At 40.5% G+C, this 24,334-nt stretch overlaps 1 protein-coding gene across 3 annotated transcripts in view; it reads left to right on the top strand.

The window, feature by feature from the left end:
• Positions 1-24,334, top strand: part of LOC133608520 (insulin-like growth factor 1 receptor) — a 188,038-nt gene that overhangs the window by 125,083 nt on the left and 38,621 nt on the right. For all 3 annotated transcript variants that reach the window (XM_061963802.2, XM_061963803.2, XM_061963804.2), the window contains exons 6-12: positions 7,909-8,117; positions 10,744-10,870; positions 10,938-11,173; positions 17,697-17,864; positions 17,938-18,145; positions 21,995-22,299; positions 22,383-22,516. In XM_061963802.2, coding sequence (XP_061819786.2) covers positions 7,909-8,117; positions 10,744-10,870; positions 10,938-11,173; positions 17,697-17,864; positions 17,938-18,145; positions 21,995-22,299; positions 22,383-22,516 — 1,387 coding nt within the window. The remainder of the gene's footprint in view (positions 1-7,908; positions 8,118-10,743; positions 10,871-10,937; positions 11,174-17,696; positions 17,865-17,937; positions 18,146-21,994; positions 22,300-22,382; positions 22,517-24,334) is intronic.

Raw genomic sequence — 24,334 nt, forward strand, 5'->3', positions numbered from 1 at the left:
GTACACAAAAAAGCACATTTAATAAAAAAAACCGTTATTATGGTCTTACCTTTACTTATAAGTGCGGGAACAGTGGTGTTTGTGTTGGAGGAGTTGTGAATGAATTAAATATGAAATCCGTGCTGCAGTCTGCAGGTGTACCTAATGTTGTGTTCCTGCAGTCGTTCACGGCTCCTCCGGCGCGAGCATTGTTGTTTTTGCACTTTTTGGCTTCTTGTTAAGTGACTTTTTTTGGGTGGATTCGGTCTTGCACGTGGAGGGTTTGGGTGTGGGCTTTGGTTGGTGTGGCGCTCCCGTCGGGGGGTGCATTCTGCGCGGGGGTGCATTAACCGGCACCAGGAGGGGGGATTACTGCGAGCCTCAGCCAGTGCGTCTTCGCAGCAGTTTTATGATTGCTCAGCACAAGAAATACGTTACACACATACAGTTGTTGACAAAATACACTGTACATGATATACCTCAGCTAACTAAACTATGGAAATGTATAATATAGTTCATATAGCAATACTGTCTCACTGCACAGCAGGCCAGCAGTTAGCCGAGTCCGCAATCCATGGTGAGGCACAACTGAGTGACGTGCCTCAACTGGCTGCTGATCACCGCATCGTCTCTTCTCAGTATTTGAACGGCAAATGTGAAAATTCAGCGATTTTGAATAAAAATAATCTAAAACTGGTGAAGTTAAATGGAAAATAACTTTATAGTATAATCACTGAATACATATAACAATTTAATTATTTTTTTTTCTTTTTACATTTTTTTTCTTTCCATGATGGCAGGTGAGGCCCCGTCTCACCTGCCTCCAGTGACCGCACGTCACTGGTTTATTGTCATATGCACAGTTAAACAGACAGTTTGCCGTACAATGAAAATCTTACTTTGCTAGTCCACCCTTCAATAAGTCACACGGTACTTAGCTAAAATAAAAATAAAAATAAAAATGTATATACAAGGCACAGTAAGTAACATAACATTATTGCACATTCTGATTGACAGTCAACAGTATAAATATGGAGGTGACATTTGGTCACAGCAGCAGTTAAAGTGTCTTTAGTGATCAAAGGTGAAAAGTGTCTACAGTGATGGTTCACAGTTTGGGGGTGGTCATGGTAAGTAAAACGGGGGGGGGGGGGGGGGGGCTAGCATTCACAAGTTAGCATTCACAAGCCTTATTTTGGATGGCATGCCAAATTTTCTCAGCCTTCTTAGGAAGTACAGTCGCTGCTGGGCTTTCTTTATTGTTTGTTGGGTGTTGTGATCCCAGGTGAGGTCCTCGCTGATGTGGGTCCTGAGGAATTTAAAGGTTTTCACCCTGTCCACATCTGTCCCCCCTATGTGCAGAGGTGTGTAGTGTGTACTCCCTCTCCGTGGGTCAATAATCATCTCCTTGGTCTTGTCTGTGTTCAAGGGGAGATTATTATCCTGACACCAGGCCACCAGTTCCGCTAACTCCCTTCTGTATGCTGCCTCACAAAGTGACCAACATTTTAAAGCATTTTTTTTAGTAATGCATTTTTCCCTCCAGACGGATACAGACAACTTCCTGCTTCTCACTTATTTTTATATATTATTTTTAAAATGAAGATTTACTGTAATCTGTGCTAAGGCGGAACGATATGGCTGAAAATGCTATCACAATATAAGTGTTTTTATAGCAGTCGATATCAATAATTATTTTTTATTTATTATGACCTATTGAAAATAGGATTGGAGTTAATCATAAAAACTGGGCCCCAATGGTATTAAAAAGTATTGATTTTGAATCAAGAATAATTTTGATTAGAGAGTCGATTCTGAATCGAATCGTGACCCCCAAGAATCGTGCCCAAAGATTCACAGCCCTCGTAACTAACGCAAAATATGTCACTGATGTCTCAAATTCCAAACGGCCTGTTTGGAAGAAGATAAAATTGTTTTATAAATAGGTTATATGGTTGATTTATTATTAGGTTAATATTTATTGTATTGTTGTTGTTTATTTTTATTTATTATTTATTATTTTAGCTATTATTATTTATTTTATTTATTTTTATTATTATTGTCGTTATTATTATCAATAATAATAATAACATTAATAATAATATTATACTATTTATTAGGGGTAACAATTTCTGGACTTGTGGGGATCCCAAATACACCAAAACAGTTGCCAACAGGTAAAAAAAGGTTGTTTTTTGCATAATAGCACCCTTTAAAAAGGTAAAAAAAAAACATTTAATTGTTACCTAATAATATTACCAGGGGTTAACTCTGTTTACACTTAAATATGTGGCCGTTCAGAACGTTTAAAAGTTGAAGTAAAACATGTTTTGTCCTAATTTTAACAGAAGTTAACATGTTTTTACACTTGTTTGGCCCTTTTACTCATTTTACATAGATTTTTAAACTGTTACTTTAAAACATTGTAACTGTACAGTTGTTAACGGTTGGCTGATGGCAACTGTTTGATCCTGGCACATATTATTTCTATTTGCACGATTCCTTGTTGGGGAATTTGTTCAGAAATATTTAAAACTCAAAGTTCAATGTTGCTTTTGGGATTTTTCTTGCTTATCTGCTCCGAAAAGTGTTAAAAAAGTAAAACTTTAATCTGATGAAGTAGCCATGAGTGCTAAATGTAAAAAAGTAATCCAGCAAACTATCTAGCAGTGGAGAAAAATATCCTCCTCCTCCTCCTCCCTGTCTTTCTCCTTGAGTTCACAGGAATCTCGCTGTCCCAGGACTCCACATTGCAGTCATTCTTGTATGTCTGGGTGGTACCCAGTGTAACATAAAAACACCACCCTTCCCATCCCCTTCTCTCTGGGTCTAGTTTTCTTTGTTCTTCTTTGCACTCAATTATTAATGGTGACAAAAGTGATCCGAATCTTGTCCGCTAATGAGCGGGAAAGCTGTCACGATTTATGGTTGCACCAAATCACAATCCTCTGAAGGTGTTTTTTTCCACTGACTTCTTAGGACACACGGCTGTGTCCTGAGATGCTTTCTTCTTTGCATTAATGTAAATTCAGTCAACAATCGGGGTTCGATGTATTTGTAATCTGATTTGTTAGTACGTTACGGGAATTTTTTTGAAAAAGGTAAAAAAAAACTTGAATGATCTGAATGAGTTGGTAACATGTTGTGGGAGTAACATGTTGAATTGAGAAATGGTATTTCAGAATTCCTGGAATTTCGGGAAAACCTGGAATTTTTCTAGTTCAAAAAACAACCTCATTTTTTTGTCCTAATTAAGAGGAATGTTTTGACGGTGGAACGGTTGAAATGCGTTGAAAAATGTGGAAGGAGTAGTCGCCAGAAAAAAGGGTGGAAATAGGGCTTTGGAAAACCAGGAATTCTGGAAAATCCTGGAATTTTTTGAACTTAGAAAAAGGGTAGTTTGAATTTCCAGAATAGTGGAATGTGTTGAAGGTGGAATGGTATGAATAGGTTGAAAAATGTGGAAATGGTGAAAGTTTGAAAAATGGCCAATTCATTTTAAATGGGAAAAATGTACCGTAAATCTGGGAATTTTTGGAATTTGTCAAGGGAAAGCCCGCGATTCCCGAATAGGCTGAACAGTTTGAAGTTGGAACGGTTTGAATCGGATGATAAATGTGGGAATTGTGGAACTTTGAAGAATGTCCTGTTTTCTTTGAAGAATTTTTTTTTTTTTAATTGCTAATTCGGGAAAACCGGGAATTTTTCCAGTTCAAAAAACAACTTTGTTTTTTGTCCTAATTAAGAGGAATGTTTTGACGGTGGAACTGTTAAAATGTGTTGAAAAATGTGGAAGGAAGGAGTAGTCGCCAGAAAAAGGATGGAAATAGGGCTTTGGAAAACAAGGAATTCTGAAAAATCCTGGAATTTTTTTTTAACTTGGAAAAATGGTAGTTTGAATTTCCAGAATGGTGGAATGTGTTGAAGGTGGGATGGTATGAATAGTTTAAAAACATGTGGAAATGGTGAAAGTTTGAAAAATGGCCAATTAATTTTGAATGGGAAAAATGTACCGTAAAACCAGGAAATCTGGGAATTTTTGTAATTTGTCAAGGGAATGCCTGCGATTCCCGAATAGGCTGAACAGTTTGAAGTTGGAACGGTTTGAATCGGATGATAAATGTGGGAATTGTGGAACTTTGAAGAATGTCCCATAGGGAATTTTTTTTTTAAATTGGGAATTTCGGGTAAAGCGGGAATGTTTTTGAAAAAGGTAAAAAAAAACCTTGAATGATCTGAATGAGTTGGTAACATGTTGTGGGAGTAACATGTTGAATTGAGAAATGGTATTTCAGAATTCCTGGAATTTCGGGAAAACCTGGAATTTTTCTAGTTCAAAAAACAACCTTGTTTTTTTTGTCCTAATTAAGAGGAATGTTTTGACGGTGGAACGGTTGAAATGCGTTGAAAAATGTGGAAGGAGTACCGGTAGTTGCCAGAAAAAAGGGTGGAAATAGGGCTTTGGAAAACCAGGAATTCTGGAAAATCCTGGAATTTTTTGAACTTGGAAAAAGGGTAGTTTGAATTTCCAGAATGGTGGAATGTGTTGAAGGTGGAATGGTATGAATAGGTTGAAAAATGTGGAAATGGTGAAAGTTTGAAAAAGGGCCAATTCATTTTAAATGGGAAAAATGTACCGTAAAACCAGGAAATCTGGGAATTTTTGTAATTTGTCTAGGGAATGCCTGCGATTCCCGAATAGGCTGAACAGTTTGAAGTTGGAACGGTTTGAATCGGATGATAAATGTGGGAATTGTGGAACTTTGAAGAATGTCCCATAGGGAATTTTTTTTTTAAATTGGGAATTTCGGGTAAAGCGGGAATTTTTTTTGAAAAAGGTAAAAAAAAAAACTTGAATGATCTGAATGAGTTGGTAACATGTTGTGGGAGTAACATGTTGAATTGAGAAATGGTATTACGGAAATCCTGGAATTTCGGGAAAACCGAGAATTTTTCTAGTTCAAAAAACAACTTCGTTTTTTTTTCCTAATTAAGAGGAATGTTTTGACGGTGGAACGGTTTAAATGCGTTGAAAAATGTGGAAGGAGTAGTCGCCAGAAAAAAGGGTGGAAGTAGGGCTTTGGAAAACAAGGAATTCTGGAAAATCCTGGATTTTTTTTAACTTGGAAAAAGAGTACCGGTAGTTTGAATTTCCAGAATGGTGGAATGTGTTGAAGGTGGAATGGTTTGAATAGGTTGAAAATGTGGAAATGGTGAAAGTTTGAAAAATGGCCAATTCATTTTAAATGGGAAAAATGTATTGCAAATCTGGGAATTTTTGGAATTTGTCAAGGGAAAGCCCGCGATTCCTGAATAGGCTGAACAGTTTGAAGTTGGAACGGTTTGAATCGGATGATAAATGTGGGAATTGTGGAACTTTGAAGAATGTACCATTTTCTTTGAAGAATGTTTTTTTTTTAATTGGTAATTTCGGGAAAACCGGGAATTTTTCCAGTTCAAAAAACAACTGTGTTTTTTTTCCTAATTAAGAGGAATGTTTTGAGGGTGGAACGGTTAAAATGTGTTGAAAAATGTGGAAGGAAGGAGTAGTCGCCAGAAAAAAGGGTGGAAATAGGGCTTTGGAAAACAAGGAATTCTGAAAAATCCTGGAATTTTTTTTTTTAACTTGGAAAAAGGGTAGTTTGAATTTCCAGAATGGTGGAATGTGTTGAAGGTGGAATGGTATGAATAGTTTAAAAACATGTGGAAATGGTGAAAGTTTGAAAAATGGCCAATTAATTTTGAATGGGGAAAAATGTACCGTAAAACCAGGAAATCTGGGAATTTTTGTAATTTGTCAAGGGAATGCCTGCAATTCCCGAATAGGCTGAACAGTTTGAAGTTGGAACGGTTTGAATCGGATGATAAATGTGGGAATTGTGGAACTTTGAAGAATGTCCCATAGGGAATTTTTTTTAAAAAGGTAAAAAAAAACTTGAATGATCTGAATGAGTTGGTAACATGTTGTGGGAGTAACATGTTGAATTGAGAAATGGTATTTCAGAATTCCTGGAATTTCGGGAAAACCTGGAATTTTTCTAGTTCAAAAAACAATCTCGTTTTTTTGTCCTAATTAAGAGGAATGTTTTGACGGTGGAACGGTTGAAATGCGTTGAAAAATGTGGAAGGAGTAGTCGCCAGAAAAAAGGATGGAAATAGGGCTTTGGAAAACCAGGAATTCTGGAAAATCCTGGAATTTTTTTTAACTTGGAAAAAGGGTAGTTTGAATTTCCAGAATGGTGGAATGTGTTGAAGGTGGAATGGTATGAATAGGTTGAAAAATGTGGAAATGGTGAAAGTTTGAAAAATGGCCAATTCATTTTAAATGGGAAAAATGTACCGTAAATCTGGGAATTTTTGGAATTTGTCAAGGGAAAGCCCGCGATTCCCGAATAGGCTGAAGAGTTTGAAGTTGGAACAGTTTGAATCGGATGATAAATGTGGGAATTGTGGAACTTTGAAGAATTTTTTTTTTTTAATTGGTAATTTCGGGTAAAGCGGGAATTTTTTTGAAAAAGGTAAAAAAACAAACTTCAATTATCTGAATCAGTTGGTAACATGTGGTGGTAGTAACATGTTGAATTGAGAAATGGAATTCCTGGAATTTCGGGAAAACCGGGAATTTTTCTAGTTCAAAAAACAACTTAGTTTTTTGTCCTAATTAAGAGGAATGTTTTGATGATAGAACGGTTAAAATGTGTTGAAAAATGTGGAAGGAAGGAGTAATCGCCAGAAAAAAGGGTGGAAATAGGGCTTTGGAAAACCAGGAAATCTGGGAATTTTTGTAATTTGTCAAGAGAAAGCCTGCGATTCCCGAATAGGCTGAACAGTTTGAAGTTGGAACGGTTTGAATCGGATGATAAATGTGGGAATTGTGGAACTTTGAAGAATGTCCCATCGGGAATTTTTTTTAAAATTGGGAATTTCGGGTAAAGCGGGAATTTTTTTTAAAAAGGTAAAAAAAAAACTTGAATGAGTTGGTAACATGTTGTGGGAGTAACATGTTGAATTGAGATATGGTATTTCAGAATTCCTGGATTTTCGAGAAAACCTGGAATTTTTCTAGTTCAAAAAAACAACCTCGTTTTTTTGTCCTAATTAAGAGGAATGTTTTGACGGTGGAACGGTTGAAATGCGTTGAAAAATGTGGACGGAGTAGTCGCCAGAAAAAAGGGTGGAAATAGGGCTTTGGAAAACCAGGAATTCTGGAAAATCCTGGAATTTTTTTAACTTGGAAAAAGGGTAGTTTGAATTTCCATAATGGTGGAATGGTATGAATAGGTTGAAAAATGTGGAAATGGTGAAAGTTTGAAAAATGACCAATTAATTTTAAATGGGGAAAAATGTCCCGGGAATTCTCGGAAATCTGGGAATTTTTTGAATTTTTCAAGGGAAAGCCCGCGATTCCCGAAGAGGCTGAACAGTTTGAAGTTGGAACGGTTTGAATCGGATGACAAATGTGGAAGGTAGAGCGCGCCAAAATCTGGAGAAGAAGAAGGAGTTTAATAAATAGAATAATTTTGGTGTGGAAAAGCATATGTGTGAACGCTTTAGAGCATTCACACAACAATCTAATAAGTAAAGATGTACAAATAATCCATTTATAATGGAATGGTAGCCCCTGGATTGTAATTGAATGGTGAGGTCACCCCAGGCCAATTGGCAAGTGTACTCCTACAAGGACTGCTGGCGGTGGATCGCTATTACCAAACAAGACTCCATTTAAAGGCTTGCGATGATTTATTCATTCAGTGATTTTTTTTCTCAGATATTCCTTTGTGAGCGATCTAATGTGACCAAGATGTGTCGCCTGCCACAGAGGCAAAAGAAAGCTCCTCGCATATGCTCTCTATTACTTCCACTTCAATTAGCATGGCATCCCCAGATAGACGTGACTCACCCCTCCTCTCCCTTCTCCATCCCTCGCAGCATGTACGCCTTCTCCGCCTTCGACAACCAGCAGCTCCAGTATCTGTGGGACTGGAAGCAGCACAACCTCACCATCAAGACCGGGAAGCTCTTCTTCCGCGCCAACCCCAAGCTGTGCGTGTCCGAGATCCAGAAGATGTGGGAGAAGACGGGCATCCGGGAGCGCTTCGACGAGAGCGATTACCGCAACAACGGCGACCGAGCCAGCTGTACGGTTCAAAATCTGTCAAATTGTTGCAAAACCTGCCTAGGACTTGTAGCTTCGTCGATGTTAGACTGCTACTGTTTGTGTCTGTAGCTTTAATGCTAAAGAGGTGTCTGTCCTGGCCATGTCGATGTTTACATACGTATAGACTGCAACTTTGCACTGGTCCAAGCCCTTTATCACATTGACAAGGTAACATTAGTGAATGGAACAGGACGATTTAGACGTTAGCAACATTAGCATAGCTGTGTGAGCTACAATGCTAACATCACACTCACATTTGTACAGCGCCCACGTCTCATCTAGCTGACATAACCAGATACGAGGCAATGAGAAACAACGTGATAAACGTTTCATCTTACGCATGTTTCCCACTACGTCATTTCTCAATACGTCGTATCTCATTTCTCATTATGTCGATTTTTTATCACGTTATTTCTCAGTACCTCGTCTCTCATTAACTGGTTTCTCTTCACGTTGTTTCTCATTACGTAATTTCTCATTACCTCGTTTTTCATGACGTCATTCCTCATTATGCCGTTTTTCATTACATCGATTCTCATTACTTTGTTTCGCATTACATCATTTTTCATTACTTCGTTTCTCATCAGGTCGTTTCTCTTCAGGTTCTTTCTCATCGAGTCTTTTCTCATTACATCTTTTCTCAATACCTTGTTTCTAAATGACCTCGTTTCTCATTACGTCTTACCTCATTACTTCATTTTTCATTACCTTGTGTCTCATTACCTCATTTCTCATTATGTCTTTTCTCATCACCTCATTACTTATGTTGTTTCTCATCACGTGATATATCATTATGTTGTTTCTCTCGTTACCTCATTTCTCATTCTTTTCTCATTTGCCATGTCATTTTTAATTCCCTCGTTTTTCTCATTGCGATGTTTCTCATTACGTCTTTTCTCATTTCTCATAACGTCGTTTCTCATTACGCCGTTTTTCATCACGTCATTTCTCAAAGAAACATGTCTCATTACGTTGTTTCCCATCACGTCATTTCTCATTTCTCTTCATGTAATTTTTCGTCACCTTGTTTTCCTCATTACAATGTTTCTCATTACATCTTTAATAATTTCTCGTCTTTTCTCATTTCTCATTACTTCGTTTCTCATCACGTCATTTCTCCTCTCGTCATTTCTCAAAACATCTTTTCTCATTACGTTGTTTCCCATCACATCGTTTCTCATTGTCTTTTCTCATTTCTCATGATGTCATTTTTCATCACCCCTTTTTTCTCATTACGACGTTCCTCGTGTTTCTCATTACGTCTTTTCTCCTTTCTCGCCTTTTCTCATTTCTCATTACGTCGTATCTCAAAACATATTTTCTCATTACATTGTTTCCCATCATGCCATTTCTCATTGTTTTTTCTCATTTCTCATCATGTCATTTTTCATCACCTCGTTTTTTCTCATTACAAGGTTTCTCATGATGTTTTTCATTGCATTTGTCTAATTTCTCGCCTTTTCTCATTTCTCATTAAGTCGTATCTCAAAACATCTTTTCTCATTACGTTGTTTCCCATCACATCATTTCTCATTGTCTTTTTGTCATTTCTCATCATGTCATTTTTCATCACTTCGTTTTTCTCATTACGACGTTTCTCATGTTTCTCATTACGTCTTTTCTCATTTCTCGTCGTTTCTCAAAACATATTTTCTCATTACATTGTTTCCCATCATGCCATTTCTCATTGTTTTTTCTCATTTCTCATCATGTCATTTTTCATCACCTCGTTTTTTCTCATTACAAGGTTTCTCATGATGTTTTTCATTGCATTTGTCTAATTTCTCGCCTTTTCTCATTTCTCATTAAGTCGTATCTCAAAACATCTTTTCTCATTACGTTGTTTCCAATCACATAATTTCTCATTGTCTTTTTGTCATTTCTCATCATGTCATTTTTCATCACCTCGTTTTTCTCATTACGACGTTTCTCATGTTTCTCATTACGTCTTTTCTCATTTCTCATCTTTTCTCATTACGTCGTTTCTCAAAACATATTTTCTCATTACATTGTTTCCCATAATGCCATTTCTCATTGTCTTTTCTCATTTCTCATCATGTCATTTTTTATCACCTCGTTTTTCTCATTACAATGTTTCTCATGATGTTTTTCATTAAATTTTTTCTAATTTCTCTTTTCTTCCCTCATTTCTCATTACGTCGTTTCTCATTACGTCTTTTCTCTTGGCCTCGTTTTTCATGACCTCATTTTTCATTATGCCATTTCTCATCTCGTGGCTTGTCATTATGTCTTTATTCCTCACATGTACAGTGTGAGTACAAAAAGAAAAGTGCATTGCGTAAGACTATGATGTAGTTGCACGTCAATACACTGACGCAGGAAAACATGACTTCTGTTATTTTTGGTCGACTTTTTCCCTTTAGTTATGTTTCCAAAATGTATGACATTTCTGATGGCAGTTTGTGAAAGAAAAGGAAAGTAAACAATGAAACAGAATTATATATTAAGTATGTTTCTCATTATGTAATAACTCATGACCTCATTTCTCATGGAGCGCCTCTTCTCTCATAGAGCCGTTGAAACACACAAAAGAAATGACTTATTCCAATTTGGCACCTGTTAAGTAGCTGTCCTTCTCCTGCCAGGCGAGAGCACCATCCTGCAGTTCAAGTCCAACCTGACCAGCAGCACCAGGATCAAGCTGACCTGGCAGCGCTACCGCCCTCGAGACTACAGAGACCTCATCAGTTTCATCCTCTACTACAAAGAGGCGTAGGTTCCCACTCGCCGTCGTCTTCCCACAGCAGTTCATTGACCGCACCCGTGTGTCCCTCACCAGGCCTTACCAGAACATCACCGAGTTCGAGGGCCAGGACGGCTGCGGCTCCAACAGCTGGAACATGGTGGACGTGGAGCTGCACCAGGACAGGGACTCGGACCCCGGCGTGCTGCTGTCCGGCCTGAAGCCGTGGACGCAGTACGCCGTGTTCGTCAAGGCCATCACGCTCATGGTAGATGACAAGCAGGTGCCCAGCGCCAAGAGCAAGGTGGTCTACATCCGCACCAGCCCCTCAGGTAAACTTCATGGCTCTGTGGGTCAAAGGTCATTTCAGTGTTCCACATAACTTTTTTACTTTCGATACGACACCGATATTGAATATTGATCTGATATACAGTATCAGCGCGAATCGTCAAGTAGGGAAGGGATTCATATGGCCTCATTCCTGGGTGAATCTCGCGTGAGAGGAAGAAGGAGGTTGAATAATTCTGCAATGCAGTCTGCTAAAAATGATGGAAAGCGCCACTCTACATAGCAACTGACGCTGGGGTCAAAGTTGGAATTGCCACAAAACACAATTTAACATATTCAACACTCTACTGCTATCTGACGGCTAAAGTGGATAGTGCACCCCCCCAATTTGTCACATTTCATGTGTCAGGTAAACCGCGACGAATGGGGCCATATAAACCCCCTTCTTCTGTACATACATACTTTGCTCACATAGAGAGCAATGGTTGGTATGGAAAACAATAACACATCTATTACCTATCTGGAATGGACTTATGCTATCTTTAAGCTGAGGTGGAGTGGGAATTGTTTTGGCGACACCTAGTAGCCTCAATAATTCATTCAGTTAAGCTCATGTAAGTTGAATGATGCGGACACGTTTGTTACTGGATACTTTCTAATTCGCTTCGGCCTTGGAGACTTTGTATGTGTAAGTAATATAATTATTTGACACTTGTTTATATTGACAAATGTTGTGTTTTAGAGTAATGTAATGTTTGTCAATTCTGGACACTTATTAAGGTGGTACCGGACGATTTTCGTAATGTACTGTTGCAGATTAATGGCTTTTGATGCCGATCCTGAACGTTGATCCTGTCTGGCTGACAAGCCGCTAGCAGCTAATTATGTGTATCCATACACAGTGTGCAGCCGCTCCCCTAAACAATGAATAATCACCTCCATTACATCAATATATATATATATTTTTTGTATTTCTTAGTATCTTAAGTGTCATTATCAAGTATCATTATGAAGTATTAGGACAAGGTTAAATATGTTCTACACCAGAGGCAAAGAAAACCGGGTGCAGGCATGCTAATAGCTAAGCTAACCGCTAACTAAACTCAGGAAACAAGTCCCTGTACACGGGAGTACTCTGACGACAAAAACCAAAGGATTTAAATAAGTAGTTTTTGCTTTCGTTTAGTTATAGTGTACTGTTTTGCGCAGACAATTGTATGTAATACAAGAGAATAAGGAAGTAGATTTAAAAATGTGTTGATATTGTTAATAGCTTTTACAAAACATAAAGTGAAACATGCACTGTTAATACATGTGATTAGTATTGGTATCGGCCGATATCACTCATTGGCAGCATTAAACTCTTAGTTGGAACATCCCTATGCATTACGTATGTCTAGCTTGTGTGCTTTTGTGTGCTTAGTTGTTGTGTAGCTGCCAGTAGCATAAAGCCTACCAAGTTTACTTACCTTTTGTAAATGACTTAACTAAAATAGAAGAAAAATGTGTTTGTTTGTACGTCCATCCATCCATCCATCCATCCATCTTCTTCCGCTTATCCGAGGTCGGGTCGCGGGGGCAGCAGCCTAAGCAGGGAAGCCCAGACTTCCCTCTCCCCAGCCACTTCGTCCAGCTCTTCCTGTGGGACCTTGAGGCGTTCCCAGGCCAGCCGGGAGACATAGTCTTCCCAACATGTCCTGGGTCTTCCCCGCGGCCTCCTACCGGTCGGACGTGCCCTAAACACCTCCCTAGGGAGGCGTTCGGGTGGCATCCTGACCAGATGCCCGAACCACCTCATCTGGCTCCTCTCGATGTGGAGAAGCAGCAGAGCTTCTCACCCTATCTCTAAGGGAGAGCCCCGCCACCCGGTGGAAGAAACTCATTTCGGCCGCTTGTACCCGTGATCTTGTCCTTTCGGTCATAACCCAAAGCTCATGACCATAGGTGAGGATGGGAACGTAGATCGACCGGTAAATTGAGAGCTTTGCCTTCCGGCTCAGCTCCTTCTTCACCACAACGGATCGATACAGCGTCCGCATTACTGAAGATGCCGCACCGATCCGCCTGTCGATCTCACGATCCACTCTTCCCTCACTCGTGAACAAGACTCCGAGGTACTTGAACTCCTCCACTTGGGGCAAGATCTCCTCCCCAACCCGGAGATGGCACTCCACCCTTTTCCGGGCGAGAACCATGGATTCGGACTTGGAGGTGCTGATTCTCATCCCAGTCGCTTCACACTCGGCTGTGAACCGATCCAGCGAGAGCTGAAGATCCTGGCCAGATGAAGCCATCAGGACCACATCATCTGCAAAAAGCAGAGACCCAATCCTGCAGCCACCAAACCAGATCGCCTCAACGCCTTGACTGCGCCTAGAAATTCTGTCCATAAAAGTTATGAACAGAATCGGTGTTTGTATGTTAGTTCGTTATTCGTTTACTTTATTATTCCCTGAGGGGAAATTCAGATTTTCAGCACAATCCCATTCCATCCATGAGTAAAAAAAAAAAAAAGGTTCGGTCCCAGACAGGGCTCCCGGGAAGCGGGTCCAGACTGAGGCCAAGTAAAAAAAAAAAAAACTCAATAGCCATAAGCACACACAAACATGTTATATAGAATCCACAAAACTTGCAACACAGGGGAGGACCAACTATGTGTGCTTATTGGAGACTATTAGAGGCTGTCGTCCTTTGCACAAATAAATGTGCTGCAAAACTGCTTGTATCAGAGCTTTTATATCGTAGAGTTTAGATGCAAGCCAATACTTGTTTTTGAGTCCCCTACACAGATCTGAATAGTGAAGTTGGGGTTCCACATTCCTGCATTATTTTTTGAAAGGCACTCTCTCCTCTGACCTGACTCTCGCCAGATCCTTGCAGTTCGCTGAGCTCCACACAAGGATCTGGGATCGAGGGCAATGCAAACTCCTTCAAGATAGCAAAAAATAATGAATCAATCAGGATCGCCGGGCGGGATTTCATCGATTTGACGTAGCGCCGAAGCGACTGTTTGATTCAAACAACAAAGGCGGCATGCAGCAAGGAGTCGTGTGCCGACATTGATTCTGCTATTGCAACTGTTTAGTCGAATCTATCGAATATTAATTCTTTAAAAGATGAACAGAGAACTTTTCGCTCTGTCGTTATCCAATATGTCTGCTGTTCTGTTTTGGATTTCCCAGTGTCGCTCTCATTAGCGTCACGGGTTGATTTGGATGTGAGTGGTTGAAGTAGCACGTCGTTCAAGATAACGGACAAGTGGTTTATCCAATCACATACAAGGATTTATTTGTACAAGGCCCCGCCTTCTGAAATTCATCTCCTATTGAGAAGTCCCAGATCCATGTGTGGAGCTCAGCCAACTACAAGGATCTGGCGAGAGTCAGGTTGCCTCTCCTCCATGTAAAAGTCATTTCCGTATTGATCCAAATTAGGAGCCAGTTGTAGAATTATACTAAGGCAAAAATATTTTGGTTTCAGTGTAAAAACAATTACTCAATAGCAATTAATAAAATAAGGTTTTCATATTTCCCTATTGTTTGATGACTCAGCCTCGTTAACAACTACTATCTTCAAATTAGCATCACGACTCTCTGGTTTTCTAACATGCGTCAACCTTTGAGACACTTTTTTTCGAGCAGGTCTATGTCGCAGATGCCTCTCTTCAGGTCACTTTTCTGTGCGTGAGTGCCTGTTTGTGTGAGAGATGGGACGAAAAGCTCGACTTGCTTGGAGACTAGTTGTTTGGCGCCACCTACTGGTTTGCATGTGTAAATGTCTGTATCCTGAATATAAGACGAGTCTTAAATTTGGGTGAATACATACATTTAAACCCAAAAATTCCATTTACTTCTAATTTATAAAAATTATATATATATATATACCGGTATATATATATATATATATATTTTTTTTTTTTTTTTTTTTTTTTTTTTTTTTAATTAATCAATCCAACAAATCAATACACAGCAATACCATAACAATGCAATCCAATTCCAAAACTAAACCCGACCCAGCAACACTCAGAACTGCAATAAACAGAGCAATTGAGAGGAGACACAAACAACTACACAGAACAAACCAAAAGTAGTGAAACAAAAATGAATATTATCAACAACAGTATCAATATTAGTTACAATTTCAACAGCAGTGATTAAAAATCCCTCATTGACATTATCATTAGACATTTATAAAAAAAAATTAAAAAAAGAACAATAGTGTCACAGTAGCTTACACTTGCATCGCATCTCATAAGCTGGACAACACACTGTGTCCAATATTTTCACAAAGATAAAATAAGTCATATTTTTGGTTCATTTAATAGTTCAAACAAATTTACATTATTGCAATCAGTTGATAAAACATTGTCCTTTACAAATATAAAAGCTTTTTACAAAAATCTACTACCGTATTTTCCGCACTATAAGGCGCACCGGATTATTAGCCGCACCTTCTATGAATTACATATTTCATAATTTTGTCCACCAATAAGCCGCCCCGGACTAAAAGCCGCGCCTACGCTGCGCTAAAGTGAATGTCAAAAAAACGCTGCGCTAAAGTGAATGTCAAAAAAACAGTCAGATAGTTCAGTCAAACTTTAATAATATATTGAAAACCAGCGTTCTAACAACTCTGTCCCAAAATGTACAAATGTGCAATCACAAACATAGTAAAATTCAAAATGGTGTAGAGCAATAGCAACATACCGGTAATGTTGCTCGAACGTTAATGTCACAACACACAACACACAAAATAAACATAGCGCTCACTTTCTGAAGTTATTCTTCATTCGTACCGGTAAATCCTTCGAATTCTTCGTCTTCGGTGTCCGAATTGAAAAGTTGCGCTAGCGTGGCTTCCAAAATGGCGGGCTCCGTCTCTTCGAAATCATCGGATTCAGTGTCGCTGAATCCGATGATTCTGTGAATCCTGCCTTCCGGAAAGCTCGGACCACAGTTGTGACAGAAATATCTGCCCAGGCATTTACAATCCACTGGCAGATGTTGGCGTATGTTGTCCGGCGTTGTCTGCCCGTCTTAGTGAAGGTGTGTTCGCCTTCGGTCATCCATTTTTCCCACGCAGTTCGCAGTCGTGATTTGAATGCCCTGTTGACACCAATATCCAGCGGTTGGAGTTCTTTGGTTAATCCACCCGGAATGACGGCGAGTGTTGTATTTGTGTGCTTCACTTGTTTTTTGACACCATCTGTGATGTGGGCGCGCATAGAGTCATATATCAACATGGACGGAGCAGCGTGAAAAAAGCCACCCGGCCGCTTCGCGTAAACTTCCCTTAACCACTCGCTCATCTTTTCTTCATCCATCCATCCCTTCGAGTTAGCTTTTATGATGACGCCGGCTGGAAAGGTCTCTTTTGGCAAGGTCTTCCTTTTGAATATCACCATGAGTGGAAGTTAGCATGGCAAGCTAGAACCACAGTGAAGGATGACTTCTCATTCCCTGTGGAGCGAATATTCACCGTACGTGCTCCCGTTCCACAGTGCGGTTCAGTTGCTGTGAAATACGGTAGTAATCCGTGTGCGGATGGAGAGATTGCGTCTTTTTATGACCCGGATCGTTTAGTAGGAGCCATTTTGTGGTCTTTACAGATGTAAACAGGAAATGAAACGTACGGTGATATCCGCGCGTTTTTTCTTCTTCTTCCGGGGGCGGGTGAAGCGCTTCCTTTTCTATGGGGGCGGGTGAAGCGCTTCCTGTTCTATGGGGGCGGGTGCTTTCCTTGGCGGTTGCTTGCGTAGAAGAAGAAGCGCTTCCTGTTCTACCGGGAAAAAAGATGGCGGCTGTTTACCGAAGTTGCGAGACCGAAACTTTATGAAAATGAATCGTAATAAAGCGCACCGGGTTATTAGGCGCACTGTCAGCTTTTGAGAAAAATTGTGGTTTTTAGGTGCGCCTTATAGTGCGGAAAATACGGGTCTGCTTGCATGTCAGCAGACTGGGGTAGATCCTGCTGAAATCCTATGTATTGAATGAATAGAGAATCGTTTTGAATCGGGAAAAAAAATCGTTTTTGAATCGAGAATCGTGTTGAATTGAAAAAAAAAAATCGATTTTGAATCGAATCGTGACCCCAAGAATCGATATTAAATTGAATCGTGGGACACCCAAAGATTCACAGCCCTAATATATATATATATATATATATATATGTGTGTGTATATATATATATATATATGTATGTATATATATATATATATATATATATATATATATATATATATATATATATATATATATATATTACAATGCTTAACTGTATGTATAAAACTTAACTCAGTCAGAAATATTATTGTTTATTAGCGGTTTAAGCCAAAAAAAAAAAAATCTTTCCACACGACTATGTGGAGTGTTAGATTGTGGTGCCAAGGAGCAAACCATTAAATGTTGCCATATGGAACAGGCCTACAATTAATTGATCCAAATTCGGACTGTTAGGCCTTAGTGGAGGTCTGCGTTCTTCTGGACTCTATCAGTTCTGAGAAGCAGGTGTTAATCGGCAAAGACCTGCCAGACTGGGAACCAATGTAGACTTTTGTCTGTCTCCCAGCACCCTCCATGCCTCAGGACGTGCGAGCCTACTCTAACTCCTCCACCCAGCTGGTGGTGCGCTGGATGCCCCCTCTGTCCCCCAACGGCAACCAAACCTACTACCTGGTCCGCTGGCAGCAGCAGGCCGAAGACCGAGAACTGTACCAGCACAACTACTGCTCCAAAGGTATTGTACTCGCGGCACATGCTAAACACCGCTCAAAATTCCATCTTGAACAAATTAACCTTGCCCTGCGCAGAGCTGAAGATCCCTGTAAGGATTGCAGCTGTCGGCGTGGGAGACCAGGAGGAAGACACCAAACCCACAAAGTTGGACACCGACGGCGCAGATAAAGGCCACTGCTGCCCTTGCCCAATGTCAGTGGAAGACCAGGAAGCTGAGGCCGCGGATGCCTCCTACCGGAAAGTCTTTGAGAACTTCTTGCACAACTCTATCTTCACACCAAGGTAAGCTTCTTGTTTCATTGGACGTTTGAACGGGCACCTGGTTACACCTTCCGACCCTTTTCCACTGCACGGTATCCACTTAGTCCGATTCTACTCGCTAATGCTGCATTTGCACTGTTGCCAGAACTATCAGTTACAAAAGCAGGTACTGTCAGTTACAAAAGCAGGTACTATCGGTTACAAAAGAAGGTACTATTAATGACAAAAGAAGGTAGTATCAGTTACAAATGCAGGTACTATCGGTTACAAAAGCAGGTACTATCGGTTACAAAAGCAGGTACTATCGGTTACAAAAGCAGGTACTATAGGTTACAAAAGAAGGTACTATCAATGACAAAACAAGGTAGTATCAGTTACAAAAGCAGGTACTATCAATGACAAAACAAGGTAGTATCAGTTACAAAAGCAGGTACTATCAATGACAAAAGAAGGTAGTATCAGTTACAAATGCAGGTACTATCGGTTACAAAAGCAGGTACTATTGGTTACAAAAGCAGGTACTATCGGTTACAAAAGCAGGTACTATAGGTTACAAAAGAAGGTACTATCAATGACAAAACAAGGTAGTATCAGTTACAAAAGCAGGTACTATCAATGACAAAACAAGGTAGTATCAGTTACAAAAGCAGGTACTATCAATGACAAAACAAGGTAGTATCAGTTACAAAAGCAGGTACTATCAATGACAAAAGAAGGTAGTATCAGTTACAAATGCAGGTACTATCGGTTACAAAGGCAGGTACTATCGGTTACAAAGGCAGGTACTGTCGGTTACAAAAGCAAGTACCATAGGTTACAAAAGCAAGTACTATCAGTTACAAAAGTAGGTACTATCAGTTACAAAAGTAGGTACCGTATTTTTCGGACTATGAGTCGCAGTTTTTTTCATAGTTTGGCCGGGCTCCAGTGTGATTTATATAAGTTTTTTTCCTTATTTATTATGCATTTTCGGCAGGTGCGACTTATACTCCAAAAAATACGGTACTATCAGTTTGAAAAGCGGGCACCATCAGTTTCAAAAACAGGCACCATTAGCACCAAAAGCAGGTGCTACCAGTTACGAAAGCAGGTACCATCAGTTTCAAAAGCAAGTACTATCAGTTTCAAAAGCAAGTACTATCAATTTCAAAAGCAAGTACTATGAGTTACAAAAGCAGGTACTATCTGTTACAAAAGCAGGTACTATCAGTTACAAAAGCAAGTAATATCAGTTACAAAAGCAGGTACTATCGGTTACAAAAGCAAGTACCATAGGTTACAAAAGCAAGTACTATCAGTTACAAAAGTAGGTACTATCAGTTACAAAAGTAGGTACTATCAGTTTCAAAAGCAGGCACCATCAGTTTCAAAAACAGGCACCATTAGCACCAAAAGCAGGTACTACCAGTTACAAAAGCAAGTACCATCAGCTTCAAAAGCAAGTACTATCAGTTTCAAAAGCAAGTACTATGAGTTCCAAAAGCAGGTACTATGAGTTACAAATGCAGGTACTATCGGTTACAAAAGCAGGTACTATCGGTTACAAAGGCAGGTACTATCGGTTACAAAAGCAAGTACCATAGGTTACAAAAGCAAGTACAATCAGTTACAAAAGTAGGTACTATCAGTTTCAAAAACAGGCACCATTAGCACCAAAAGCAGGTACTACCAGTTACGAAAGCAGGTACCAGCAGTTTCAAAAGCAAGTACTGTCTGTTTCAAAAGCAAGTACTATCAGTTTCAAAAGCAAGTACTATCAGTTTCAAAAGCAAGTACTATGAGTTACAAAAGCAGGTACTATCAGTTACAAAAGCAGGTACTATCAGTTTCAAAAGCAGGTACTATCGGTTACAAAAGCAAGTACCATAGGTTACAAAAGCAAGTACTATCAGTTACAAAAGTAGGTACTATCAGTTACAAAAGTAGGTACTATCAGTTACAAAAGTAGGTACTATCAGTTTCAAAAGCAGGCACCATCAGTTACAAAAACAGGCACCATTAGCACCAAAAGCAGGTACTACCAGTTACAAAAGCATGTACCATCAGCTTCAAAAGCAAATACTATCAGTTTCAAAAGCAAGTACTATGAGTTCCAAAAGCAGGTACTATGAGTTACAAAAGCAGGTACTATCGTTACAAAAGCAGGTACTATCAGTTACAAAAGCAGGTACTATTATCGGTTACAAAAGCAGGTACTGTCAGCTACAAAAGCAGGTACTCTCAGTTACAAAAACTATCGATGACAAAAGCAGGTAGTAGCAGTTACAAAAGCAGGTACTATCAGTTACAAAATCAGGTATTATCCGTTACAAAAGCAGGTACTATCAGTTACAAAATCAGGTACTATGAGTTTCAAAAGCAGGTATTATGAGTTACAAAAGCAGGTACTACGAGTTCCAAAATCAGGTATTATCCGTTACAAAAGCAGGTACTATCAGTTACAAAATCAGGTACTATGAGTTTCAAAAGCAGGTATTATGAGTTACAAAAGCAGGTACTACGAGTTCCAAAAGCAGGTACTATCAGCTCCAAAAGAAGGTACTGTCAGTTCCAAAAGCAGGTACTGTCAGTTACAAAAGCAGGTACCGTCAGCTACAAAAGCAGGTACTATCAGTTACAAAAGCAGGTACTATCGGTTACAAAAGCAGGTACTATGAGTTTCAAAAGCAGGTATTATGAGTTACAAAAGCAGGTACTATGAGTTACAAAAGCAGGTACTATGAGTTACAAAAGCAGGTACTATCAGCTCCAAAAGCAGGTACTGTCAGCTCCAAAAGCAGGTACTGTCAGCTACAAAAGCAGGTACTATCAGTTACAAAAGCAGGTACTACAACAAAAGCATATACAACCAGTTACAAAAACAGGTAACTGCTCCACAGTCTCCAGTTTGCTGCAGTGCTCCATGTTCTTGCTGCTCTTGGATAAAATTGGTCTCGTCACTGTGGACAATTGGAGCTCAACTCGTTAAAGTTGAATCGAGGTACTAAACCGCTTTAGAACCTTTTCCTCTGCACGGTACCTACTCAGTTCAGCTCTTTTCCTGTTTGGAGCATTTCTACTGCCAAAAGCAGGTATTACCAGGGACTATGACATGTACTAGTTTTGTAGTTTCTAGTTACCCGAGGTCCCAAGTGCTTCAAAACTCCATAGTCTCCAACTTGCTGCAGCGCTGCCCTCATTGTCCCTTTAGATAATCAATAGCAATGAATATCATTTTATCCGACGTCACACCACAAGCTATTTGTGACTGAATGGACAGCGCCTCTGCTGGTTGCAGCCAAGCAGTGCACTCTATTTTGCCTCGATCAACAATCGCCGTCAATATTTTCTCGAGCGCCACCTCACCCGCTAGCATATTGTGGCAACAAGTGTTACCTCAGTCCCCTTTAGAGCTTCTGGCAGTGCAAACGTACGGCTTAGTGGAAAAAAGCTCTTAAAGGCAAACAGATTTTATGTTTGTTGGTCAAAGTTCACTTGCCACAAAATGACTGGATCTGCTCAGTAATTCTATTTACAATATGCTCACTAGTTGTACCCCCCAAGGCTGGAAGGCAGTCCAGAAAGCAATGAAAACAAGCAGATGACTCACACACACACACACACACACACACACACACACACACACACACACACACACACACACACACACACACACACACACACTGGACGTCTTGAGTGAGCTTTCCAGCATCTCTGACATCAACATGGATCCAAGAAAGATGTCCTTTCTTGTTTTCCACTCAGCCTGTGCCTGACAATAACCAGCAACAGACCTGTGATGCGCTTTTTTTCTCCCCGTAGATTTCTAATGACTTTTTTCCAAAACATCTTTTGAAGTGTTTTCCACGCGTCCCTTTTTTTCCCCCCCAGGCCACCGGATCGTCGCCGCCGAGATCTGTTCAGCATCGCCAACGCCACCCACTCTCGCCGGCACCGGCCGCACAGCAACAGCAGCACCGCTCCTCCCCTGCAGGCCGCGGTCAACGGCAGCGGCGTCGAGTCGGACCGGACGGAGCGCGAGTTCGAGTTCCTGGAGCGCGCGGTGACCGAGCGCGAGCTGCAGATTTTCGGCCTGCAGCCGTTCACCGTTTACCGCATCGACGTCCACGCCTGCAACAGCCAGGTGCAGCGCTGCAGCGCCGCTGAGTTTGTCTTTTCCAGAACCAAGCCTGCAGGTTTGTGGAACCGGCTCACATGTGTTTGTCTTCAGCCTGATGACGCTGCTGATAGTCTCTCGCTCTTTTCACCATCTGCCCAGAAAAGGCAGATGACATTCCAGGCGCGGTGACCTGGGAGGGCCACGAGGACTTTGTGTTCCTGCGCTGGCCGGAACCGTCTCACCCCAACGGCCTCACCCTCATGTACGAGATCAAGTTCAAACTGGGTTCTGAGGTAAGGACGTTTCTCCTTGAAGTGAAACCGAAAAGCCAAAGGACACTGGAACCATTTGATCGATTAATTTGTTAGAAAAAAGCTTTGATTTACCGTATTTTCTGGACCGTAGCGCACCGGATTATAAGGCGCTGATGAATGGTCTATTTTTGATCTTTTGATGAACGGGTCTATTCAGGTCTATTTTCATACAAAAGGCGCACCGGATTATAAGGGGCATTAAAGGGGAACATTATCACAATTTCAGAAGGGTTAAAACCATTAAAAATCAGTTCCCAGTGGCTTATTTTATTTTTCGAAGTTTTTTTCAAAATTTTACCCATCATGCAATATCCCTAAAAAAAGCTTCAAAGTGCCTGATTTTAACCATCGTTATATACACCCGTCCATTTTCCTGTGACGTCACACAGTGATGCCAACACAAACAAACATGGCGGTTAGAACAGCAAGTTATAGCGACATTAGCTCGGATTTCAGCGGCTTAAGCGATTCAACAGATTACGCATGTATTGAAACGGATGGTTGTAGTGTGGAGGCAGGTAACGAAAACGAAATTGAAGAAGAAACTGAAGCTATTGAGCCATATCGGTTTGAACCGTATGCAAGCGAAACCGACGAAAACGACACGACAGCCAGCGACACGGGAGAAAGCGAGGACGAATTCGGCGATCGCCTTCTAACCAACGATTGGTATGTGTTTGTTTGGCATTAAAGGAAACTAACAACTATGAACTAGGTTTACAGCATATGAAATACATTTGGCAACAACATGCACTTTGAGAGTGCAGACAGCCCAGGTTTCATCAATTAATACATTCTGTAGACATACCCTCATCCACTCTCTTTTCCTGAAAGCTGATCTGTCCAGTCCAGTTGGAAATGCATCTGCTTTGAGTGTCGCAGGATATCCACACATTTTTGCCATCTCTGTCGTAGCATAGCTTTCGTCGGTAAAGTGTGGGGAACAAACGTCCAATTTCTTGCCACTTTCGCATCTTTGGGCCACTGGTGCAACTTGAATCCGTCCCTGTTCGTGTTGTTACACCCTCTGACAACACACCGACGAGGCATGATGTCTCCAAGGTACGAAAAACAGTCGAAAAAACGGAAAATAACAGCTGATTTGACTCGGTGTTTGTAATGTGTTTGAGAAAATGGCGGATTGCTTCCCGTTGTGACGTCATCGCTCCGAGAGCGAATAATAGAAAGGCGTTTAATTCGCCAAAATTCACCCATTTAGAGTTCGGAAATCGGTTAAAAAAATATGTGGTCTTTTTTCTGCAACATCAAGGTATATATTGACGCTTACATAGGTCTGGTGATAATCCATCCATCCATCCATTTTCTACCGCTTATTCCCTTTGGGGTCGCGGGGGGCGCTGGAGCCTATCTCAGCTACAATCGGGCGGAAGGCGGGGTACACCCTGGACAAGTCGCCACCTCATCGCAGGGCTCTGGTGATAATGTTCCCCTTTAAAGGAGTCATATTATGATTTTTTGTCTAAATGTAAAACACTTCCTTGTGGTCTACATATCATGTAATGGTGGTTCTTTGGTCAAAATGTTGCATAGATTGTTTTACAGATCATCTTCAAGTCGCTTTCTGACAGTCGCTTCAGGATGCGCCGTTTTGTGGGCGGTTTTATTTACGTGGCTCACCTTCGGCAGAGTCTTCTCCCCGTCATCTTTGTTGTAGCGTGCAAGGAAGGGAGTTGAAGAAGTGTCAAAAGATGGAGCTAACTGTTTTAATGACATTCAGACTTTACTTCAATCAATAACGGAGCAGCATCTCCTCATCCGTGGCTCACTAGTGCAACA

The sequence above is a fragment of the Nerophis lumbriciformis genome, linkage group LG06 (assembly GCF_033978685.3).
Source record: "Nerophis lumbriciformis linkage group LG06, RoL_Nlum_v2.1, whole genome shotgun sequence".
Lineage (NCBI taxonomy): Eukaryota > Metazoa > Chordata > Actinopteri > Syngnathiformes > Syngnathidae > Nerophis > Nerophis lumbriciformis.